The sequence below is a fragment of the Malurus melanocephalus genome, unplaced genomic scaffold, assembly GCF_030028575.1.
Source record: "Malurus melanocephalus ecotype Western Australia unplaced genomic scaffold, MMel_1.1 scaffold_4, whole genome shotgun sequence".
Classification (NCBI taxonomy): domain Eukaryota; kingdom Metazoa; phylum Chordata; class Aves; order Passeriformes; family Maluridae; genus Malurus; species Malurus melanocephalus.
Genome location: NW_026623236.1, coordinates 6302668 through 6321551, shown reverse-complemented (window position 1 = coordinate 6321551; position 18884 = coordinate 6302668). Strand labels below are relative to the sequence as shown.

Sequence of the window (18884 nt, the reverse complement as noted above, 5' to 3'; positions counted from 1 at the left end):
CCCACCGCACGGCCATTGGTCGGTTCCGCCGCTTGTGGGCGTGGCCGCGCCGGCTCCGTGAGGGGCGCGCGGCGGCGGCTCCGGCGGGATTTTGTCCTGTCCCACACGGCCCGTCCCACACGTCCCGGCTATCCGGTCCCGTCCCGTCCCAGCCGGTGCGACCGGGAACCACCGCCGCGGGTCCCAGGGATTCAGGRGCGGCTGCTGGAGCCGCCTGTGGGGCCGCGTGTCCGGCTGGCTCCGCCCGGCCCGGCCTGGTGGCTGCCTGCCTGTSCGCACGGAGCCGCCGCCCGGGTGGAACATCCCGGGGCCTCCGCTGGGAGTTTCCCTGCAAGGGCTTGGCGAGGCGGGACCGCCTGCTTTTGTGCTCGGAAATTATTAGTGTATGAAGCCGCGGCTGATGCCACGGTGAGGTACGGGAAGCCCTCGCTGCAGGAGCGGCTTATATCTGATCAGACTCTGTTTATCCATTTCTCTGGATAAATTTATCCAGAGACTCCTTCACTGTGGCCGTGCTYTCCCCCGCAGTGCCCTAGGGTTTGGTGGGGGCGGTTCAAGGCACCCGCAGGCTTAAAATCGTGAAACAGATTACTGTGATTCGTCTTCTCTCACTGCCTCTATGCTGCTTCTTTCTCTAGAAATGGATTCCGAAGCCCTTAAAAAGTACTCGGCATTGCACCCCAAGCCTGCCGGGCTGACCCTGCACTATGGCACCGCTGGATTCCGCACCAAGGCCGAGCAGCTGGACCACGTCGTGTTCCGCATGGGCCTCCTGGCAGTCCTCAGGTCCAAAGCCGTGACGGCGACAATTGGCATCATGGTCACAGCGTCTCACAACCCTGAAGTAAGAACAGCCCTTTCCTTAAACTCGTGACCAGTGTGATGGGATGATGTGAAGTGTTCTGGTAGAAGGATGGAAAGATGTGATCAATTTGTTGGAATCAAAGCTCACCATGGCACTGTGAGACCAAATCCTGAAGCCACTTGGGCCTGCTAAAAGCATTTCACCTTCTCCCTGTAAATATGATCCCTGGTCTATTCAAAGTTACTTTTCCCCCTAAACACAAGTGACATTTTTATCATGTGGAAAACTTTTTCGTGTGGAAATTTTTTTCTCATGTACCATAGGAAACATTTCATGTTGCACTAAYATAGGAAACAGTTCATATTGCGACATAGCTTTCTAATGTTGGGAAGCTAGGAATRTCTTGAAAACAGAGGGACCTTTGAGTAAAATCTGTAAGTTCTAAAAACAAACGTGCAAATGCAGCAATTAAAAATCAGACATTTGGGTGTCTGCTGCTGTGGAGTGTTGAAGGTTCTTAAAATCTTGCCATTTTAATGTCAAATGAATTTGACACCAAATTTATAAGGGTGAAAGAGTTGGTTACTTAATCTGCTGAGTATAGTACTTTTTGGGGGGTTTGTTGGAGGGTTAGATAAACAGCTAAGCTATGTCATCCCAGAAGTTATCCACTTCGAAGAAGCAATGTGATTGAACCATGTGTTTTCAAAGAGACTTCTTTACTGGTTCCCCACTTTTAGACTTAYTATCTTTTGGGTTTTTTTATGTTTTCTACTAAGGAAGACAATGGTGTAAAGCTGGTTGATCCTCTTGGAGAAATGCTGCACCCTTCCTGGGAAGAGTATGCCACACAACTAGCAAATGCAGAGGAACAAGAATTACAGAAGGTGATAACTGAGATCTGCCAAAAAGCAGCAGTGAACCTGCACAAAGATGCCTTGGTTTTTATTGGTAGAGACACCAGGTAATGACAAAAGGCTGTAGGTGTGTCCTTATGGACATGCCAGTGCTGTCTTCATGTTTTTGGGATGTTTTACCCTCTGCAGCCAGATTAGGTTTTTTTGTGGCTTCATTTATGAAAACAGCAATAAGCAATTGTTTTCCAATTCTGTTGCTATGCTAGCTTCCCTGATAGCTTCAAGAACTTCGCAGTGCTGTTTCTGAAGAGGGTGCCTTATTGTGGTGTGTGTGGGGTTCTGAAGGTGTTGTGTGATGTCCACCTGTGTCCTGCAGTTTACTTGTGTTTGCAATCCCCTGGTGTGTTTGCTTTCAAACTTCTTTATTGGGAATTGCTTACAGCATAAAAAGGTGTGGATTTATTCACAGTGAGTCTAAATCTACTGGCAGGAATCTTACAGAGTCTTACACTTGTGCTTCCTTCCCACCCCACAGATAAATGCCTTTGCCAAGGTGATCAGCTGTATTTGTTGTTTTCCAGACCAAGCAGCAAGAAGCTCTCCCAGTCAGTAATAGATGGTATCCAGGTCCTAGGTGGTCAGTACCATGGTAGGTTACACTGCTGCAATTCTAGTCTCATTTCAAGTTTTTTTTTTTTTTTTTTTTTTTTTAATGTAAGTGTAACTTTTTACTATCCCTAAAGCAATAGCCCAGACACATTTCCATTCTGCCTTGTAACAATCTTATTTCAGGGCAATTGTGTTGGCTTTAATGCAAGGTGAGGCAGGGGAGTGTCATGCTTTCATAATAGAACTTGAAAAATTTCATGTGTGTTTCTTGCCCTGCATTTGTCTGTTTATTGTACTTTTAAGCAACAACTGATTCACAATTCTATTTCTGAATATTGTGGCTTTTATTTCACACTAGATTATGGTCTGGTGACAACCCCACAGCTCCATTACATGGTCTGCTGTCAAAACACCCAAGGGCAGTACGGGAAAGCAACACTGGAAGGTTATTATGAAAAACTATCCAAAGCCTTTATGGAACTGATAAAACAGGTGAATAGTGGGTGTTGTCTTCTTTGTACAAATCTACAGAATTAATATTAATTAATTGTTAGCCTCTTTGGGTATGAAATTTCTAATTCAGCATGCTCTAGATGTGGTTTCTTGAGGGTAGGAGTTCATTTTGCCYCTTCTTCCTTTGTATTAAGTCTCACAGCTCTGGAGAGAGTCAGAGGCACCTGAAGATTGACTGTGCCAATGGAATAGGAGCCCTGAAACTGTCAGAAATGAAGCCCTACTTTCCTCAAGAGGTGCTAATTCACATACATAATGATGGAACCAAGGAGAAACTCAATCACTTATGTGGTGCAGATTTTGTGAAAGTTCACCAGAAACCACCRGGAGGTATGTAGTCAATAATTTTATCTTGCTTTACCTCCTCTGCAGGGTCTGGCAAGGGTCCACACCCTTGAGTAAGCAGAGCTCCCTGTTTCTTACTAAGTGCATGAATGGTTCTCCTTGTGCAACAGAAAGAGGGAATAGCATGGCCAAGTTTGGCACATCTCTGGTTTATGTTAGTCTAAACTGCTTGGAGGAGCACATTATCTTTCTGTTTGACAATCTCTTCTGAATGTTAAGCTGGCAGAGTCCAAAGATCAGTCAGAACTGGCTTAATTTTATTTATTTTACTTGCCTTTGTATTATGAAGAAACATTTTTCCGGGTTCCTGCAGAAGGGTTGGGTTAATTAACAGCTCAGTGCCAGCAGGCTGACTCATTGACATAAACCAGTGAAGAAATAATTTCAATCAATTTTCTGAGAAGTGTATTAAAGAAAACCCTGAGCTGGGAGAGCAGGCTGGTTTGGATATRGATTATTTAAGGCTAAACTGAGTTCTCCACTGGACACCTGCCCTCTCACTGCAACTGCTGGCTAAAATTGAGCACCAAGATACGGCATGGTTTCCACTTCCCACACTGCTTGTGTACTGGAGAAATGCAGTGCTGGGAGCAGCACAGTGGCAGTGCTGGGGAGTGGACACTGGGGGTGCCTCGTGTCTGGATCCTGGCTTAACCGTGCCTGAGTATAGCAATTCATATGCAGACTTGTGCTCTGAGAAGGAAATGTGTTTCCTTAATCACTCTCCGAAATAAATTACCTGATTTTGTTTCTTTTCCTGTCTTTAACTTGCATTTGTAACTCTGTGCGCTAGGGCTGGACATGAAGCCCAATGAGAGATGCTGCTCRTTTGATGGTGATGCAGACAGAATTGTTTATTATTACAAGGACACARCTGGACATTTTCACCTGATTGATGGAGATAAAATAGCAACTTTAATTAGTATCTTCCTGAAAGAACTTCTTGCCAAGGTAACTCTAACATGAAATGAATGCTGGCATTTTAATTTGTGAAGTATAAAATAGTCTAAGGAAACTGTGTTGGCTGGTATGTGGTCTCTCTACATCTAGCTAAAGTAAACCTGCTTGTAAAAGAGATCAAACCTTTGCCTCACCAGTGTGGCCAGAAAGGGTTTTGGGAAGTCTGAGCTTGAAGAGGTGGTTCAGCCAAACCCAAGAAAAATCAATATGGGATATACAAGGAYGTGAACAGGGTTCATATTATTTTAAACACACAGAAGTTCTAATTGAGTTGGTGCCTCCTTCTGACACCCAGGAGTTTTAAGTGTATATTTAACRGTTCTGATTATCTCTCCATTTATCCTGCTTGTTTGGCTGTGTACCTATTGAACAGTAAAACTCGGCCTGTTGGTTTGYTCAGGTGAAACAGAACTTCAACATGGCAGTGGTACAAACAGCATATGCCAATGGGAATTCAACACGCTACCTCCAGGAAACACTGAAGGTATTCTCCATGTTTCTTTTCTAGGTAGTTTACATTTGCTTATTTTTAAAGTAAATGCTACTGTAGTATGATTGCTAGGAAAACAAAAATCAAGCAAAAATAAATTACTCTTTTGAACCTCCAATAGTGATAAATTCTTGGTGGCAAGGGAGACATGAGAGAGCAAAACTTAAGTTCTAGTTGGTTTTCATGAATTTAAACTTAATTTTAAAAAAAGTTTAACAAAATCCCTTGATACTTCTCAAACAAGTTGAAGACTTTCTGGCTTTGCAACAAAGTGAGTCAGTAAAGGCTCCTTAATATTTTGACACTGATTGTTCCATTTTTTTCAGCAAGCTGGGTGTTCAYTAGAGAAATTCAGCATATTATTTCTGTTTGTACGTTATCTCGTGTGCTCTCTGAAGTCATAAACTAAATTGGATTTTTGTAGGTTTGGAGTTTATTGCTTTATTTCTTTATTTAGCTTTTATTTACACAGGAATTAATGAAATATTTTTTTAATCGGGTCTTCAGAAATTTGATCATTGGAGCAGTTAGTTTGTAACGTGGGTTAGTTTGTAACAGTCCATCCAGTTTGGTGCTCAGTACATMTGTAACCTTGCTGTCATTCTTTGCACATCCTTGGGCTGCAGGTACCGGTGCACTGTGTCAAAACAGGAGTGAAACACTTGCACCACAAGGCCCAGGAGTTTGATGTGGGTGTTTATTTTGAGGCAAACGGACATGGCACAGTAAGTATGAGCAGGTAATGYGTATGATCAGCCACTATGTACAAAATTTTAGTTAAATTAGCTGGAGAAGGGGGTCTTTTCACTCTGCTTAGTTTTATAAACAAGACTTTTATTCTCCTTGTTTGAAAATAGACTTGTTTCCCCCTTCTGTCTTTATTATAGCATTGCCACCAGTTGCTCTGTGATTTATAGGGGGATGGGAATTAATGGTAGCAAACATTAATGACGGCTATTTGGGCTTAGATGGTGAAAGTTCTTTCCTCACTACTGCACATATCCTGGCTTGATGTTGACAAGATTTCATCTTTTTCTTCTAGGTATTATTTAGTAAAGCTGCCGAAACTAAAATACGACAACTGGTAAAAGAGGAGAAGGATGATGAAAAAAGAGAAGCAGCAAAGATGCTTGCAAACATGATTGACCTGATTAATCAGGTAAAAACTGGGAGAACTGAATCACTGTGTTGGCAGGCATGAGGCTGAGCCTGTTKGTGAGTTTGTTTGTCAGGCTGCTGCTGGGAGCTTGCTGATCAAATGCTGCCTCCCTGCCTTCCCTGTGGACTGCTGCAGTGTTTTCCCCTCCCTGTTGGCAGACTGTCGGCGATGCTGTCTCAGACATGCTGGTTATTGAAGCAATCCTGGCTCTGAAGGGTCTGACTGTGCAGCAGTGGGACTCTCTCTACACCGACCTTCCCAACCGGCTGCTCAAGGTTCAGGTGAGTTACCAGCCACGCTGTCCCAGGCCACAGCAGCCTCTGGGGGCCCTGCTCTGAGCATCTTTTGCTTGCACGTATTTTGAGAAGCTTTATTGTAAAGCAGAAACAGACCACCAAAGGGCAGAAGTAGGCCAAAGAAGCTGGTAAAAAAACCCAGAGGAGGGACCAGAATTTCATTTGGACTAAAACAGAAATATGACTTACAAAACGATGAAATAATAGCCAGCTATATTAAATGGAAAACCCTGACCAAAACTCTTCAAATTTTAGCTTAGAATTTCTTCTGAATGTTCAAATTAGAAAAATCCTATTTTTCTATGGCCCCTGCTTCCAGGGCAGCTGGATTTTTCTTGCTCTGCCACTTTGTATAACTTGAATGTTCAAGCTGTTGCTTCTGTATCCTTTCAAACATTGAAAGAGCTTGAACAGAACATGCCATGTGGCAGCATTCTGGTAGACATGGTAAGGAAGCATGGGCCCTAAATTAACCACAGGAAAGAGTTTAGGTGTCTGATSTACCAGGAGAAGCTGTAGCTTCACTTCAGTCTGAACAGGGAGGCATGTTGAGAAGAAATGACCCTTCTTTCAAACGGAGCAGCTGAGGCCTCTCAGGACTTGGTTAATAGATGCTGGGCAGGGATCCTAGGGATCCCCAAGTGTTTGAGTAGCTCTTTATTAGCTCCCAAATTGAACTTTTCTCCAGGCAGCATCACCCCCCATGTCAAACCCTGAATTTCTGTTTTTCCTGTTTCTCATGCCACAGGTTGCAGACAGGCGTGTCATTGACACAACGGATGCAGAAAGGCGAGTGCTGACACCCCCAGGCCTACAGGAGAAAATCGATGCCCTTGTAAAGAAGTACAAACTGTCACGAGCGTTTGTCCGTCCATCAGGAACAGAGGATGTTGTCAGAATCTACGCTGAAGCAGACACACAGGTCAGAGCTTAAACAACACTTTTATGAGTGGGCTTGTTCACGTTAAACAGCCTTCTGCTTAGCAGGGGGTGACRAAGGAAGTCTGTTTCCATACTCATCATTTAGTCACACTTAACAAATGGTACATTTGGAAAAAAGACTGATCACAAAAAGTCACTTTGCATTTTCTTTTATTTAGAAAAGTAATGTTTAGTGTTCTTAATGCTTATCTTCAAAAGGAAAATATAAATGTTTATAAAGGCAGATTTAACACCAGATGATTTCAAAAAGACAACCAGCCTTCTGAGAGCTCATGGTTAAGAAGAAAGTTACTAAAGCAGCCCCTACCTACACAATTTCATAAGAGGCAAAACAGAAAAAAAATTCTGGTTGCTGTTAAGTTAGTCCAGATCTGAACTTAAAGGTGACAGCAAAAGCAGTGATCTTTCTCTCCCCAGTTCACATGCTCCTACCCATTTCTCTCTGCCAGCATGATGGCAGCAGCAGAGCACACCTCAGGCTGATAGAGCAATATAAGGAACCCAGCATTTGCAGGAAAATGCTTGCCTTAATATCACRTATTTGCTCTATTCTTCTCACGCTGACAGCAGCATAACTAACTTTTCCAACATTCTACAGGAGAATGCAGATGCCCTCGCCCATGAAGTGAGCCTGGCTGTTTTCCACCTCGCTGGTGGAAAAGGAGCACCACCCCAGCCTATATAACAAATGGCAGTTAAAGCACACAACTTTTAATGTTACTTTTTGTACCATGTGCTGCTGTGCACATAGCCAACCATTCCTGGGAGTAGCAAGGATTGATCAGAACTGGGAAGAATATTACTCTGCTTATTCTTAACCTCCTTTAGCAACTTACCTCTTAATGAAATGCTCTTGCTGTTGAATGTCCCGCCCTCCCCAAGTTTGTCCAGAAGGAATTCTGCCCCTCCCTGCCCCAGGTTAATTCATTGTCACATTGTGCCTGAAATCCAACTCCCACACCCTCAGAGCACTGGCCATGGCTGCATGACCAGAGCTCTTCTGACTGTGCTCACAGTGGCTGCAGTGCAGTGGCCGCTGCAGGAACATCATCCCCACCTTCCCCCAGTAGCCCAATCATCTGTGGGCAAACAGTGTAAGACAGAGGTTGTCACTTCTGTCTTCAGATTCAGTTCACCTCATTTTGAGGGGGAAACAATATAATGAAAACCAAAATTTGCAAATAATCATCTGTTATTGCAATATTATCTTCTTTAGACACTTTATGAGATTATTTAGAAAGTGATTTGCAGTAATACTATTTATAATCACATTTGATAGGGAAGGGACAGAGACAAGTTTGTCTTCTGTGGCCTTTAATGCTCCCCAGCACCATGAAGGGGCTGGGCCAAGAGGATGCAATGTTTTAAAYGCACCAGTATCCTCCTTGGCATACTCTGATTCAGGGTGTCTACCTCTGACAAACAGTTCGTTGTAGTCCTGCCATAATAGCATTTTACAGGTTATTAAATAAGCACAGGTTCCAATGGATTAAAAAAAAAAGACAAAAATAAACTAGAAAGAAATTGAAAAAATGTGCACCTTGTATTTTTTTTTGTTGTTTTTTTTTTCTTTTTAAAGACAGAACTCAAGACAACAAAACATTTACTGTAAATAGTAGGCACCATAATCAATATGAGCCACCAATATTTAAACTTGATTCAGGCCACATCCAGAACTTCTCTTATTTACAAATATTTAACTTAAATACAACATTAAGTATTTCATTACATACAAAATAAGAAAAGAATACTATACAACTGGGAAAGATACAGTAATTCATTTAAATAGTTACACTACATATAGGCTGAGTAGTACCAGTTTGTTTCATGATTTTATGACGCCTTCCAGAAAATCCTTCTCAACCATTTCTTCTATCTTCTGTCTTGCTTTGCTGGAGAAGGTCTTGAGGTTCTCCATTTTTATGTCCTTACTTGGAAAGCAGTTGGGGTAAAAGACAGGGCTCCCTGAGTGTCCACCACATCTGCTTGTAACTTTGCTGTTAAAAACTTGGCTGAGTACATTGAAGAAAGGCAAAAGCTGCTCAATGCTCCGAACAGTGTAGATGGTTAAAAGCAAGTGACCTGGTTCCCAGCTTAGTGTTTTCCCTGAGCCATCCTCCTCTGGGTTTTTCTGCAAATACAGAGAYATGGGAAATAATACAGGACAAAACAGGAAAAGCACAGGCAAAAACAAAAGACTAATGGATAATATAGTACTTTTCTAAAGTCCAAGAATATTTGTCCTATCCACAAAATACACATCAGCTGAAGTGTAGTCTCCAAAGCAGATCCTTTGCTCCTCCTCACCATGCCCTGCAGAGGCCGTGGCTGGGAGTGTACAGATGGCAGTCAGCTGATGCCAATGGGACAGCTGCAGTGGGCATTCAAGACCAACACCTCAGCCCAGCGCTGTCCCAAAGCAAGGCAGCCCCCATGTCATGCAGCCCCGTGGAACTGCTCCTGGGAGCACCTCCTGGGACAATACAAATGGCCCAAAGCTGGTGACAGCTGGCAGTTGTGAGCTCCTTCAGCTGCTTTCCAAAGCAGGCTCCTCTCTGGTGACACTCACACTTCAGCAGCTGATACTGCCAGCCTCAGTGATGATAAACCCCAGAGGAGGTTAATATAGATAAAAGCATTTTCACTTTGCAGCTTGAGTTCAGAGTTGTCAGGAAGAGCAAAAGCAATGCAGTTTTTAGTATCAMAAATAAAACACATGGACATTCTGACAAACACTTGAAATTGTTCTCAAAGGAACATGGTTCAGTTACTCATTGCTAATTCTCAGAACTCAGTTATGTTCCTTCAATTTCACAGGGGGAATTTCAAAGGAAAGAATTTCAGGAACCCCACAAGCAAAGGCAGCAGTCACATACCAGATGCTCACCAGCAACAGCACACTGCTGTAACCCTGCTCAGGGCTGCCTTAAACATCTGCATTCTGAAATACCCGAGCACCAAGATCCAGGTTCTCATGGTTCTTCCCTCACTTCCTTTGTCTCTGAGTCAAAAACCATACTCAAATCTAGACAATAAGGTACTTTCACCACTAGAAACACCTTGTTTGTACTGTTACTGACAAACCAGTACAGAGAACTACCATGAAGTAGAATTCCAGCAATACTGGATTTCATTCTGCAAGGAAGAAGAAAAGAAGCACTAAGACCTCACCAAGAAGAACCACCTGTGGATCCACCCCTGAATAGCACCTCTGTCCCAGTGCCCTGGCTGAGGCRGGGGGTCCACTTGGTAATGAAAGGAGAGTGAAGGGGAAAGGACAGCAGTGGGAGCAGAGCATAAGRTAAGGATCATTGATTGTGCAGCCTTTGAGCAAATAGATTTTTTTCAAGACATGATACTTAAACAAATCCAGTTTTTACCCTTTAAATGATGCAATTGTCCTCCAATTGAGGAGCCTGCAGGGCACCTATTTTACAAACCCCAATTAGGTTTTAATTCAATATAAATGTATCTTAGTATTTTAATCCAGTGGCTTGGCTCCCTGCCACAGGAGATCACTATTTTAGCTTTACAAATCTGAAAAGGAAGGCTCACAGCAAAGGGAAGACTGAATTTCCAACACAGAAGGAATTGCTGATGCCTCCTTTAAATAAGGCTACTAATTTTTAGAGTTTCTACTTAAAAAACTTCTCATTGGATTCACTGAGAAGTTTCTTCCATACTGTGTGATGCTTAACATTGCTCAGTGGTGAGCAGGGAGTGCCCCCAGGACACAGCAAGTATCAGTGTCACACAGCAGCCAACCAAATGGGTGCATGTGCAAATTCCAGCTCTGAACAATGAAATGCAACTCGTCCAAGCCATTTCCTCATGGCAGCATTAGCTAAGCAAATACCACTAATTCCCCAGGTGCTCAAAACAACAGTTAATTACATGGATACCAAACAGGGACTGTGTTTCACACCAGCAGTTTGACAAAAATTATTTTACCATTTAATTTTATMATGATTTGCAATCATAATTCTTCCTAGAACCAACATTAGCTTTTTGTAACCTATTTCATGTAGGAAACCAGCTTAAAAAAGRTTTCCTTTATTTTTATTACAGTTACCTATCAAAATAAGGTCCTTACAGACCTCAAAAATCTCTCAGCTTTGTTCTATAACAAATCTGACCTCTCTCAATTCTTACTGAATGCTAAATTGTACCCAGAGCCTTGAGGTGATGTTATTATTATGGCAGGCTTGTTTCACAACTCAAGCATCAAAGGCCACCCTCACCTGATGCTTGGCCATCTCCATTCCCTCCAAAACCACCGTCTTAAAGTCCTCCTGTTTGTCCTGTGGAAGGAAAGAGGAGAACTTTCAGACTGCATTTCATATATGAAAATAAAACTTTGCCATGAAGGCCGTGCAGTTGCTTGGTTGGGTGCTGTGCTTCAGTTAGAAAAATCACCCACCCCAACAAGTCCATGATCCAGAAATGGCAGACTCAAGCTAGTATGGCCAAGAACCTATTAGACAAAAACAACACTGCCAGTTTGTGCCTTTGTTCATTTCCAGCAGTACTGAAGGAGGTTTTTAAGCACGTTTCCCTCAGATAACAGAGCTTGAGCAAACCATACTACATTAATCTAAACATGAGTCAGAGTGCCCTGAAGGGAACTTAAGATCCACTCAATTTTTCTSAGTTATTTTCTAAGAAAACCCCACAGCTATATGTAACAGTATTCTCCTCTGCCTGAAGAAAAAATGKCCTGAAATCAATATTCATTATCTCATATTTATCTCATCATCATCCACCTACCTATGGTTCAGTGTGCAACTGCTGCCATGACTAGGGAGTTCCAGAAATTCCAGGAAGTTTTCTGTATTCTTGAAGCAWACTGTGGGAGTCCTGACTTCAGGCATCTAGCTTAGCATGCAGTACTTACCAGCAGCATRTGTATATTTATAGATCACATATGATGTATAAATTCATGCACAGAGATTACTTGGAGTGTGACAACTTTCTAACAAATACTACATTGAACACCAGGGTTAGAGGCTGTGCCTGAGAAGCAGGCAGTTACAACTCATTATTCCTTTATACATGCAAGGTGAGAAATTTTGTCTCATCTTCATGATTCGAAAATGATAAAATGTAGGATGCAGATATGCTTCAGATACTAGTTTTGCACCCTATAATTGTGAGCCTTGCTTCAGTAGTTCAGATATGCCTGCAAGTGAGTTATCCCTAAATTTAATGTAGCCACTTGTGTCTCAGYCATAGTTTCTTTACACTCTGAAGACACATTAGAGACTGCAAATGCAGTAGCTACAGCAAGCTGCCAGTGTTACAGCCCTGACAAAGCAGGGCTTTCTCCCTCTATACAGAGAGAAACCTGAGAATAAAACTTCAAAACCTGTGGCCATATGGCTTTGCACTTCTCCCTGCTTCCCTGGCTCACCCAGCAATATTTCCCAGTGAACTGCCTGCCCAGGAGGGCTCTGTCCTCACAGCAGGAGCAGCAAAATATCTGCCAGCAATTTTTGTACTTTGTGGCGGCAGAGGAGATCTCCCTGGAACAATGCTTGACTGATTTCCATCAGCTTTGTCAGCAGATCAGGCCTGAACCCCCCAAACCAGGAGTTTAACACACCCCATGCACCAACGTAACACTGACCCTAGTTCTGCTGCCACTCTACAAACTGTGCAGCCAAAATTTCCACAGAACTGTTTATACTGATCTCTGCCTTCTTCTGTTCATCACAGTCCCAGGCTCTGCTCAGTCTCAAAACTCTGAGTTCTGTCATGCTAAGGAATTCAACAGTTTTTTAATTTGACTATTTTAAACAAAACCAGTTTTCTACTTCAGAAAGTAGGTGGACAGACTAGCACCATATACTACTGGCTATCTGAAAGTGATTTTATGTTAAAATATATTAGATGATGGAACATATTTTACTTTTTACTCAAATAATACTTATAATTTRGAAATCCAAAGTCAGCGACAATATTAATTTTGACCATAGGAGGTTATGAATTTTTCTGTTGTCTGTTTGATTAATTTGTGGGCTTTTTTGTTTGTTTTGGGCCTTGGGTTTTTTGTTTGTTTGATTTGTTTTCTATACCTACATGTGKTTTTTGCCTGATGCTGATTTTGTGATTACTCCAGGTGGAATCTCCTACACAAGAAAAAACCTTTACATTCTTCAGTCTTTAAAAAAAATTAAAATATCCAAACCTAAACAATGTTTGTGTTACTGTACACAAAACTGCAGTGAAACGCAAAACTGGAAGAAAGCAACATACCTTTGCTTTTTTTCGCAGCAGCTTTGCCAGACGCACCACATAGGGTTTGAATTCCCTCTGATGTGTTCCTTGTCTTCGTACTTCCAAGCCCGAATCATCTGATGCTTCTGGAATAAAAGCCCAACGATACCTGCCATGAGATAACACAAGCAGATGTTACCATTACTGAACACGCAGGCTTTTCTGATCACTCTAAAAATATGAATGGATGAAGAAATCTAGTAATCTCCTCAGTAGCATCAGAGAAGGAGGGAGGAAAAAAAGAAAGTCAACCCCCACAAGAAAACATCAGTCTTTGACAAGAAAGAATAAGAAAGACACATTCTAAAAAGCAGGAAGTAATATGGCCATATCTTTTTCCTTTAGAGTTTCTTATTCAGGGATGCCAAGAGGAAGATAGGACAGAGAAGCTAAAAACCAGTAGCATTCACATCCTCATTGTGTGCAAGAGAACTGTAAGCACTTCTGAATTAMAAAATATATGTTTCTTAAATTCTGCTGCACATTTGCAATATGTCCACACAAAATTTTCTCAATATACCATGCTGATAATRGAAACCCATTTATTTTACCCATTCATAGCCCAGTGAGACCAAGTGGACCATAATGTTTCCTGCACCTTCTTGCACTGCAAAGATTGGCTATTTCTATTATAAACTATAAAGGAAATAAAAGTTTCTGTTCAAACTTCAATCCAGGCCTCCATGAGAACTCCATAAAAATAGGTGTGATTCAGCATGACTGCTGTCTTYCCAGAAATGCACAGTAATAACTTAAAGAAAATGAGGTTTGCTTACAACAAGGATTAGGATAGCCTGGAGAACTGGACAAGAGTAATAAGCCAAATCTCCATAAAATAAAATAAATGAAAAAAACCCTTCAACATTGGCTGTAGATTTAGAAATACTACAGGACGCAACCTGACAGTGTGTGCAAGTCCTTCCAGGCTCTAACCCACATGAGTGTCTTTTAAACAGCAGGATAATTAAGGGCGGTCAAATGCCTACAGAGCTGTGCCAGGGCATGTGCTCTCACAGAGTCACCAGTGTGCAGTGTAAAGAAAGAGACAACATAATTTCTTTTGTCCTTGGTGGCCTCTCCTTCYCAGGGTCTCCAGCAAATGCCAGTGTTTTTCATTCATTTTTTTCCCAAAGGAACAGGATTGCAGAGGCACCAAGGAAGCAGTTTCCACCTGTGACAGCTACTGACCAAGAAAAACCTATTGGGTCCCCTTTTTATGGAGGTTTGTTGCCACATCTTCCAGACAGACTGTCCAAGAGTAATTTAAGCAAGTCATGCTGAGATGACATGTAGTCCTCTGATCTCATGCATTACTCACTGAGATGGGTGGGTGTATTTTGATTTTTAGTGCAACTAAGTATTTTAAAAATAAAATACTTGAATAAATCACTACTACTGATGAAGTGTGGCAAATCTCTTGTCACAGGCTAAATCAAACCAGCTTGAACTAATTTGATGTGCAGCATTATTTGCCCTGGGGGCCACTCAGATACTGTGAGGGAACACACTATGGACTGCCCTGGCTGAAGTCCAAGAAAAGAAAAGAAACAGAAAACCAAAGACCTTCATACACTAGACTTTTATCAAGAGGCATGSAAAAACATCCAAAAACTTAAATGGCAATGTCTTCTACTCACATCTGAAATTGAGGCAGGTTTTCAGATGGTAAAGCTAGAGCCAAGTCCAGAAATTTGCAAGCAGACAAATACAGGTTCAACCACCTCTGGCTGTTGTAGGATGTGGAGAAACCATTGCCGCCTGTATAAGTTGTCTCCAAACCAGCAACAGATGGGCCAGAAGTTCTAAAATATGTTATAGCAGGGAGGTAAATCAAACAAACTTCTGCCACAATGAAAGCTATCTTTCTTACTTGCCTTTACAAAAACACAAGTCTTTATTTACCACGGTAATCCTGAATTAATAAATCAAACCCGAACACTGCAAGTCTTTGCTACGGGTGGAGTTCTGCATGCATATATATATACACATGATAAAATGTTAATATATAATAAACGTGTTGTACTGTCTCTTATTCTCAGATATTCAAATTAAGAGAAAATTTTAAATAGCCAGTCATGTTGATATTCCTTTATYTGAGGGAAAAACTCTCCAAATAAACAAAGACAAGCTAGGAAAAAAGTGAACAAAGCTTGGGCAAATAACTCTGGCTCATTTGAGAAATCTGCCTCTGCTGCTAGCAYTGACTGAAATTGGATCACACTGTACACAAGGCAGATGAGATAACAATGGATAACAAAACAAGAAAAATTATCTACCTCACTTTTCTCATACTAGAAGAAACTATGCTTTTATTTAGACAACAGAAAAAAATGAACCAGTCTTATTCAGAATAAGTGCATGACACAGAAAAGATGCAAGTCATGCCATGCATAATTTAATTRCAGCAGCAGTGTAATTTTAGTCAGGCAGACACTGTAAGAACTCACACACTTGTATTGTGTATTTTACTCTAGTGATTTATGAGCAAGTGACAGTGGGACTTCTTTTGTTTTGTCCTGAGCAGTCTGTCCCTGGTACTGCAGTCAGACTGAACTACCCTTTACTAGTCCTTCTCATTTGAGCTCAACAACTACAAATTAGAGTAATATTTAGACAAATGATTTTAAAGAATGACTGAATTCCCCATCARCATATCAAGGGATTTTTATAAAGTTAAACAGGCAGGAAGTTCATACATTTACCTGGAAATGTCTTCATCAGCAGTGAGCTCCTGTTCCATCAGTAAAAACACTTGCACCTGAAGATCAAATGCTACATTGTAATACAATTTTTAATGGACTGTGACTCAAGAAAACACTACAGGAAGGCCTGAGTAATAAGCCTGTAATGGACTGTGACTCAAGAAAACACTACAGGAAGGCCTGTAATAAGACTGAGTAATAAGGCCTGTAATGTAATAGTTTGGAGCTTTATTTCTGCTCCTGTATGACTGGACACTGGCACCCTAAAGTTCTTTCCTCCCTTATATGTAACCTCAATAATGCAAGGGTCACACGGAACTGTCTCTTTAATGGCCAGGAAACCTCTCAAAGGCTAATCCTTTCCACTAGTTTGAAAGAGAGCACGACCTAAACGAAATGGGAATAAAGAATGGTTTAATGGAACATTCAGGCTCAGATGTGAATTCCCAGAGACAACACAGTCCTGTTAACTGAAAGTAGTTACAAGACTATGGTAACTTGTGTGAAGGCCAGAGGACAGCACAGGAATCAGAATATCACACTGAGTAGAATGGGYTTTCTATTATTTATACATTTGACAGGCTCAAAATTAAACTCTTCTGTTACTAAAACAACATACTTTAAAAYATTTTATATAGCTTTTCTCCTTCTATTGCTTGGATTGAAATAGGATTCAGTAGSGAACAATGAGGACAAAGGTAAATTTAATTCAGGCAACAGCTGAACAGCTGAAATGGCATAAGCCAACAGATACTCAATTTCATTGCMAGAAACAGATTCAGGACTATGAAAATAAGTCAGCTTTCAGTTTGTGTCCATTRCAAATTGATATGCACAATCTCTAGAAGAGATTTTCTTAAAAACATTGAGTAGGAATAAGGTTGTGGATCCGATGTGCACCAGTCTTCCACATAATGAATGCCACCCGTAACTCACCAGTTCAGTGATCATGGTTGGCCAAAGTGAGGTAAGGTGCTGTGGAGACATTCTTAAAAGCAATACTCTGAAAAACAGGAACACTTGGGAATGAAGGGTGGGCACCTGSGGCAACCGGAGACTTTCTACCAGCCTTTCTGAAACAAAAAGTCGAGAAGGGTCCCTCAGTTCAGAAAAATTCCAATAAACATTTTCTCCTTCCCTTTTTAACTCTCAGTTTTAACTTTAAGTATGCGCCATGTAACTGTTCCAGTACTTCACTAGTTTTATTCTGTCAACATTAAAAAAAAAAACAACAGAAACAAGGAAGGAACAAAAGAGAGAAACATCTAAATAGTGCAGTTGCCTATTTTTGGTTAAGTCCTTTCCATAAATGCAATAGTGCATCTCAGAATTTTGTTCATCTTATGCAGAGTTTCACCTGTTACAACTAGAGGAAGCAACAGATTCCAGACAACACAACAACAGCCTGAACAGCTTGGATGTATTATCATTATTAAAAGGCCATACCAGCACCGCACATGAGAAATCACAAAGGGATAATACAGTTTTATTGAACTATAATAACCCCAGGCATTCAATATATACAGAGGCAGAAAGATAAAGAATTTTTTCTGTCAGACCAACCCACATGCATGTTGCRGTTCAGACCAGTAAAACCACCTGATACCATGCAACACTTATCTCAGCTATGGACTTGACTGAAAATGAAAAAAAAACTGAAAAAAACCAACCAACCAAAAAAGCAAATAACTTTGAAAAAATAGATCCTGGAACAAATGAAACAGGAAAATTGATGCAACTTATTTTCCATATAGAAGTGACCAAAGTGTCCCCTTGGTGGCATGAAAGACAACATATCTAAAAGTTGCTGCTGCATCTATTTGCATCATCTYAAAAAAAATCCAAGCAGTTCCCATTCCCAATCACTTTGGGTAAAAGGTCACTGTAAGAAATAAACTTCAATAACAAACAGGACTGATAAACAGAACAGTGGAAAAAACACCARCAAAAGGAATCAAGAATTCAAAACATCAAGGTCAATTTTCCTATTTATCCCTAATAGAAAGGTGTTTATACCTCAGATATTCATGTCAAAACATATGGTGCAGRTATCCAAGGATATTGGTCAAGGTATAAACTGACAGATCAGTGAAATAATCTGGATTAAAGTCAACTGGAAACCATGAAACCTGAGCATTTGGTGATTATTTAAAACTGAAAACATTTTAACCAAAATCTGCAGAAACTGTGTTTCAGCCATGGAAACAGTACCACACACTGATAATCCAGGGGACAAATTTTACCTGCTGTTACACTGTCATCCAAGTATTCTACAGTTAATAGGATTGTCCAGAAGAGTCCACTAAGTGATACATTTTTACTGACCTTGTATGTCTGGCAGGTATTTCTGGTATTGGTCTATCTCACTGCTGAAAATGGCGAAGGCGAGTCTCTTGAGGAGCATGGCGCGCTGCTCCAGCTCCGCATCTCGGTTGGCAAACAGATTGAGGGAGCTGCTCTGGGCCACAGCCACTCGTGCTGAAAGAGAAAAGGGAAAGTACAGACAAGAGCTWACAAACTTACYTTCTGCTTCACTTTTAGGTACAAAWAACTCTACTTTCTTCRCATTAATGAAGTTTGAAAGCAGATGTTTAGATGATGTATATTTTGCAATTTGTATTTGTAACCAGAAATCCAAAGTTGAAAGAAAACTTGTACGTATACACAATAGTGGCTGAGTTTAGGGGCTTTTGGGAGGGAGTTTAGCCACTTTTTAAAATAAAATTTGCATGTGTAGATGCTCAGAACTTTCAAATGTGCAGACTAATTTTTATAAGCAGAGTTAGTGTCAGATCTTCAAAACAAAACCAAACCCAAACAAACAAAAAAGCACSCCCATCCCAAACAGCTTTGCCACATAGGCAAAATTCACTGTGTGCCAGGATGGTATCAAATTCTCTCACTCCAATTTATGGCTCGCAAGAAACAAA

At 41.2% G+C, this 18884-nt stretch overlaps 2 protein-coding genes across 4 annotated transcripts in view; one reads left to right on the top strand and one right to left on the bottom strand.

The window, feature by feature from the left end:
- Window positions 1-144: 144 nt before the first annotated feature.
- On the top strand, window positions 145-11224 carry PGM3 (phosphoglucomutase 3). Of its 3 annotated transcripts, none has more exons than XM_057369570.1 (13): window positions 145-408; window positions 639-844; window positions 1585-1769; window positions 2244-2311; window positions 2630-2763; window positions 2919-3114; window positions 3923-4080; window positions 4490-4573; window positions 5206-5304; window positions 5622-5738; window positions 5897-6019; window positions 6783-6956; window positions 9794-11224. In XM_057369570.1, exons 2-13 carry the CDS (start codon window positions 641-643, stop codon window positions 10010-10012), a joined length of 1761 nt encoding a protein of 586 aa, XP_057225553.1. In that variant the 5' UTR covers window positions 145-408; window positions 639-640; the 3' UTR covers window positions 10013-11224. The 3 variants fall into 3 exon arrangements, with proteins under 3 accessions (XP_057225553.1, XP_057225543.1, XP_057225561.1); XM_057369560.1 differs by having other exon boundaries at window positions 145-413; XM_057369578.1 differs by lacking the exon at window positions 9794-11224 and adding an exon at window positions 7575-8411 and having other exon boundaries at window positions 146-413.
- The window catches only part of DOP1A (DOP1 leucine zipper like protein A), a 58290-nt gene continuing 47824 nt past the window's right edge, over window positions 8419-18884 (bottom strand). Inside the window, exons 32-38 of the mRNA XM_057369592.1 lie at window positions 18280-18432; window positions 16891-17027; window positions 15955-16010; window positions 14890-15054; window positions 13232-13361; window positions 11218-11277; window positions 8419-9107 (exon numbers count right to left, since the gene is read on the bottom strand). Of these exons, the coding sequence (XP_057225575.1) occupies window positions 8802-9107; window positions 11218-11277; window positions 13232-13361; window positions 14890-15054; window positions 15955-16010; window positions 16891-17027; window positions 18280-18432 (1007 nt within the window). The 3' untranslated portion in view covers window positions 8419-8801. The remainder of the gene's footprint in view (window positions 9108-11217; window positions 11278-13231; window positions 13362-14889; window positions 15055-15954; window positions 16011-16890; window positions 17028-18279; window positions 18433-18884) is intronic.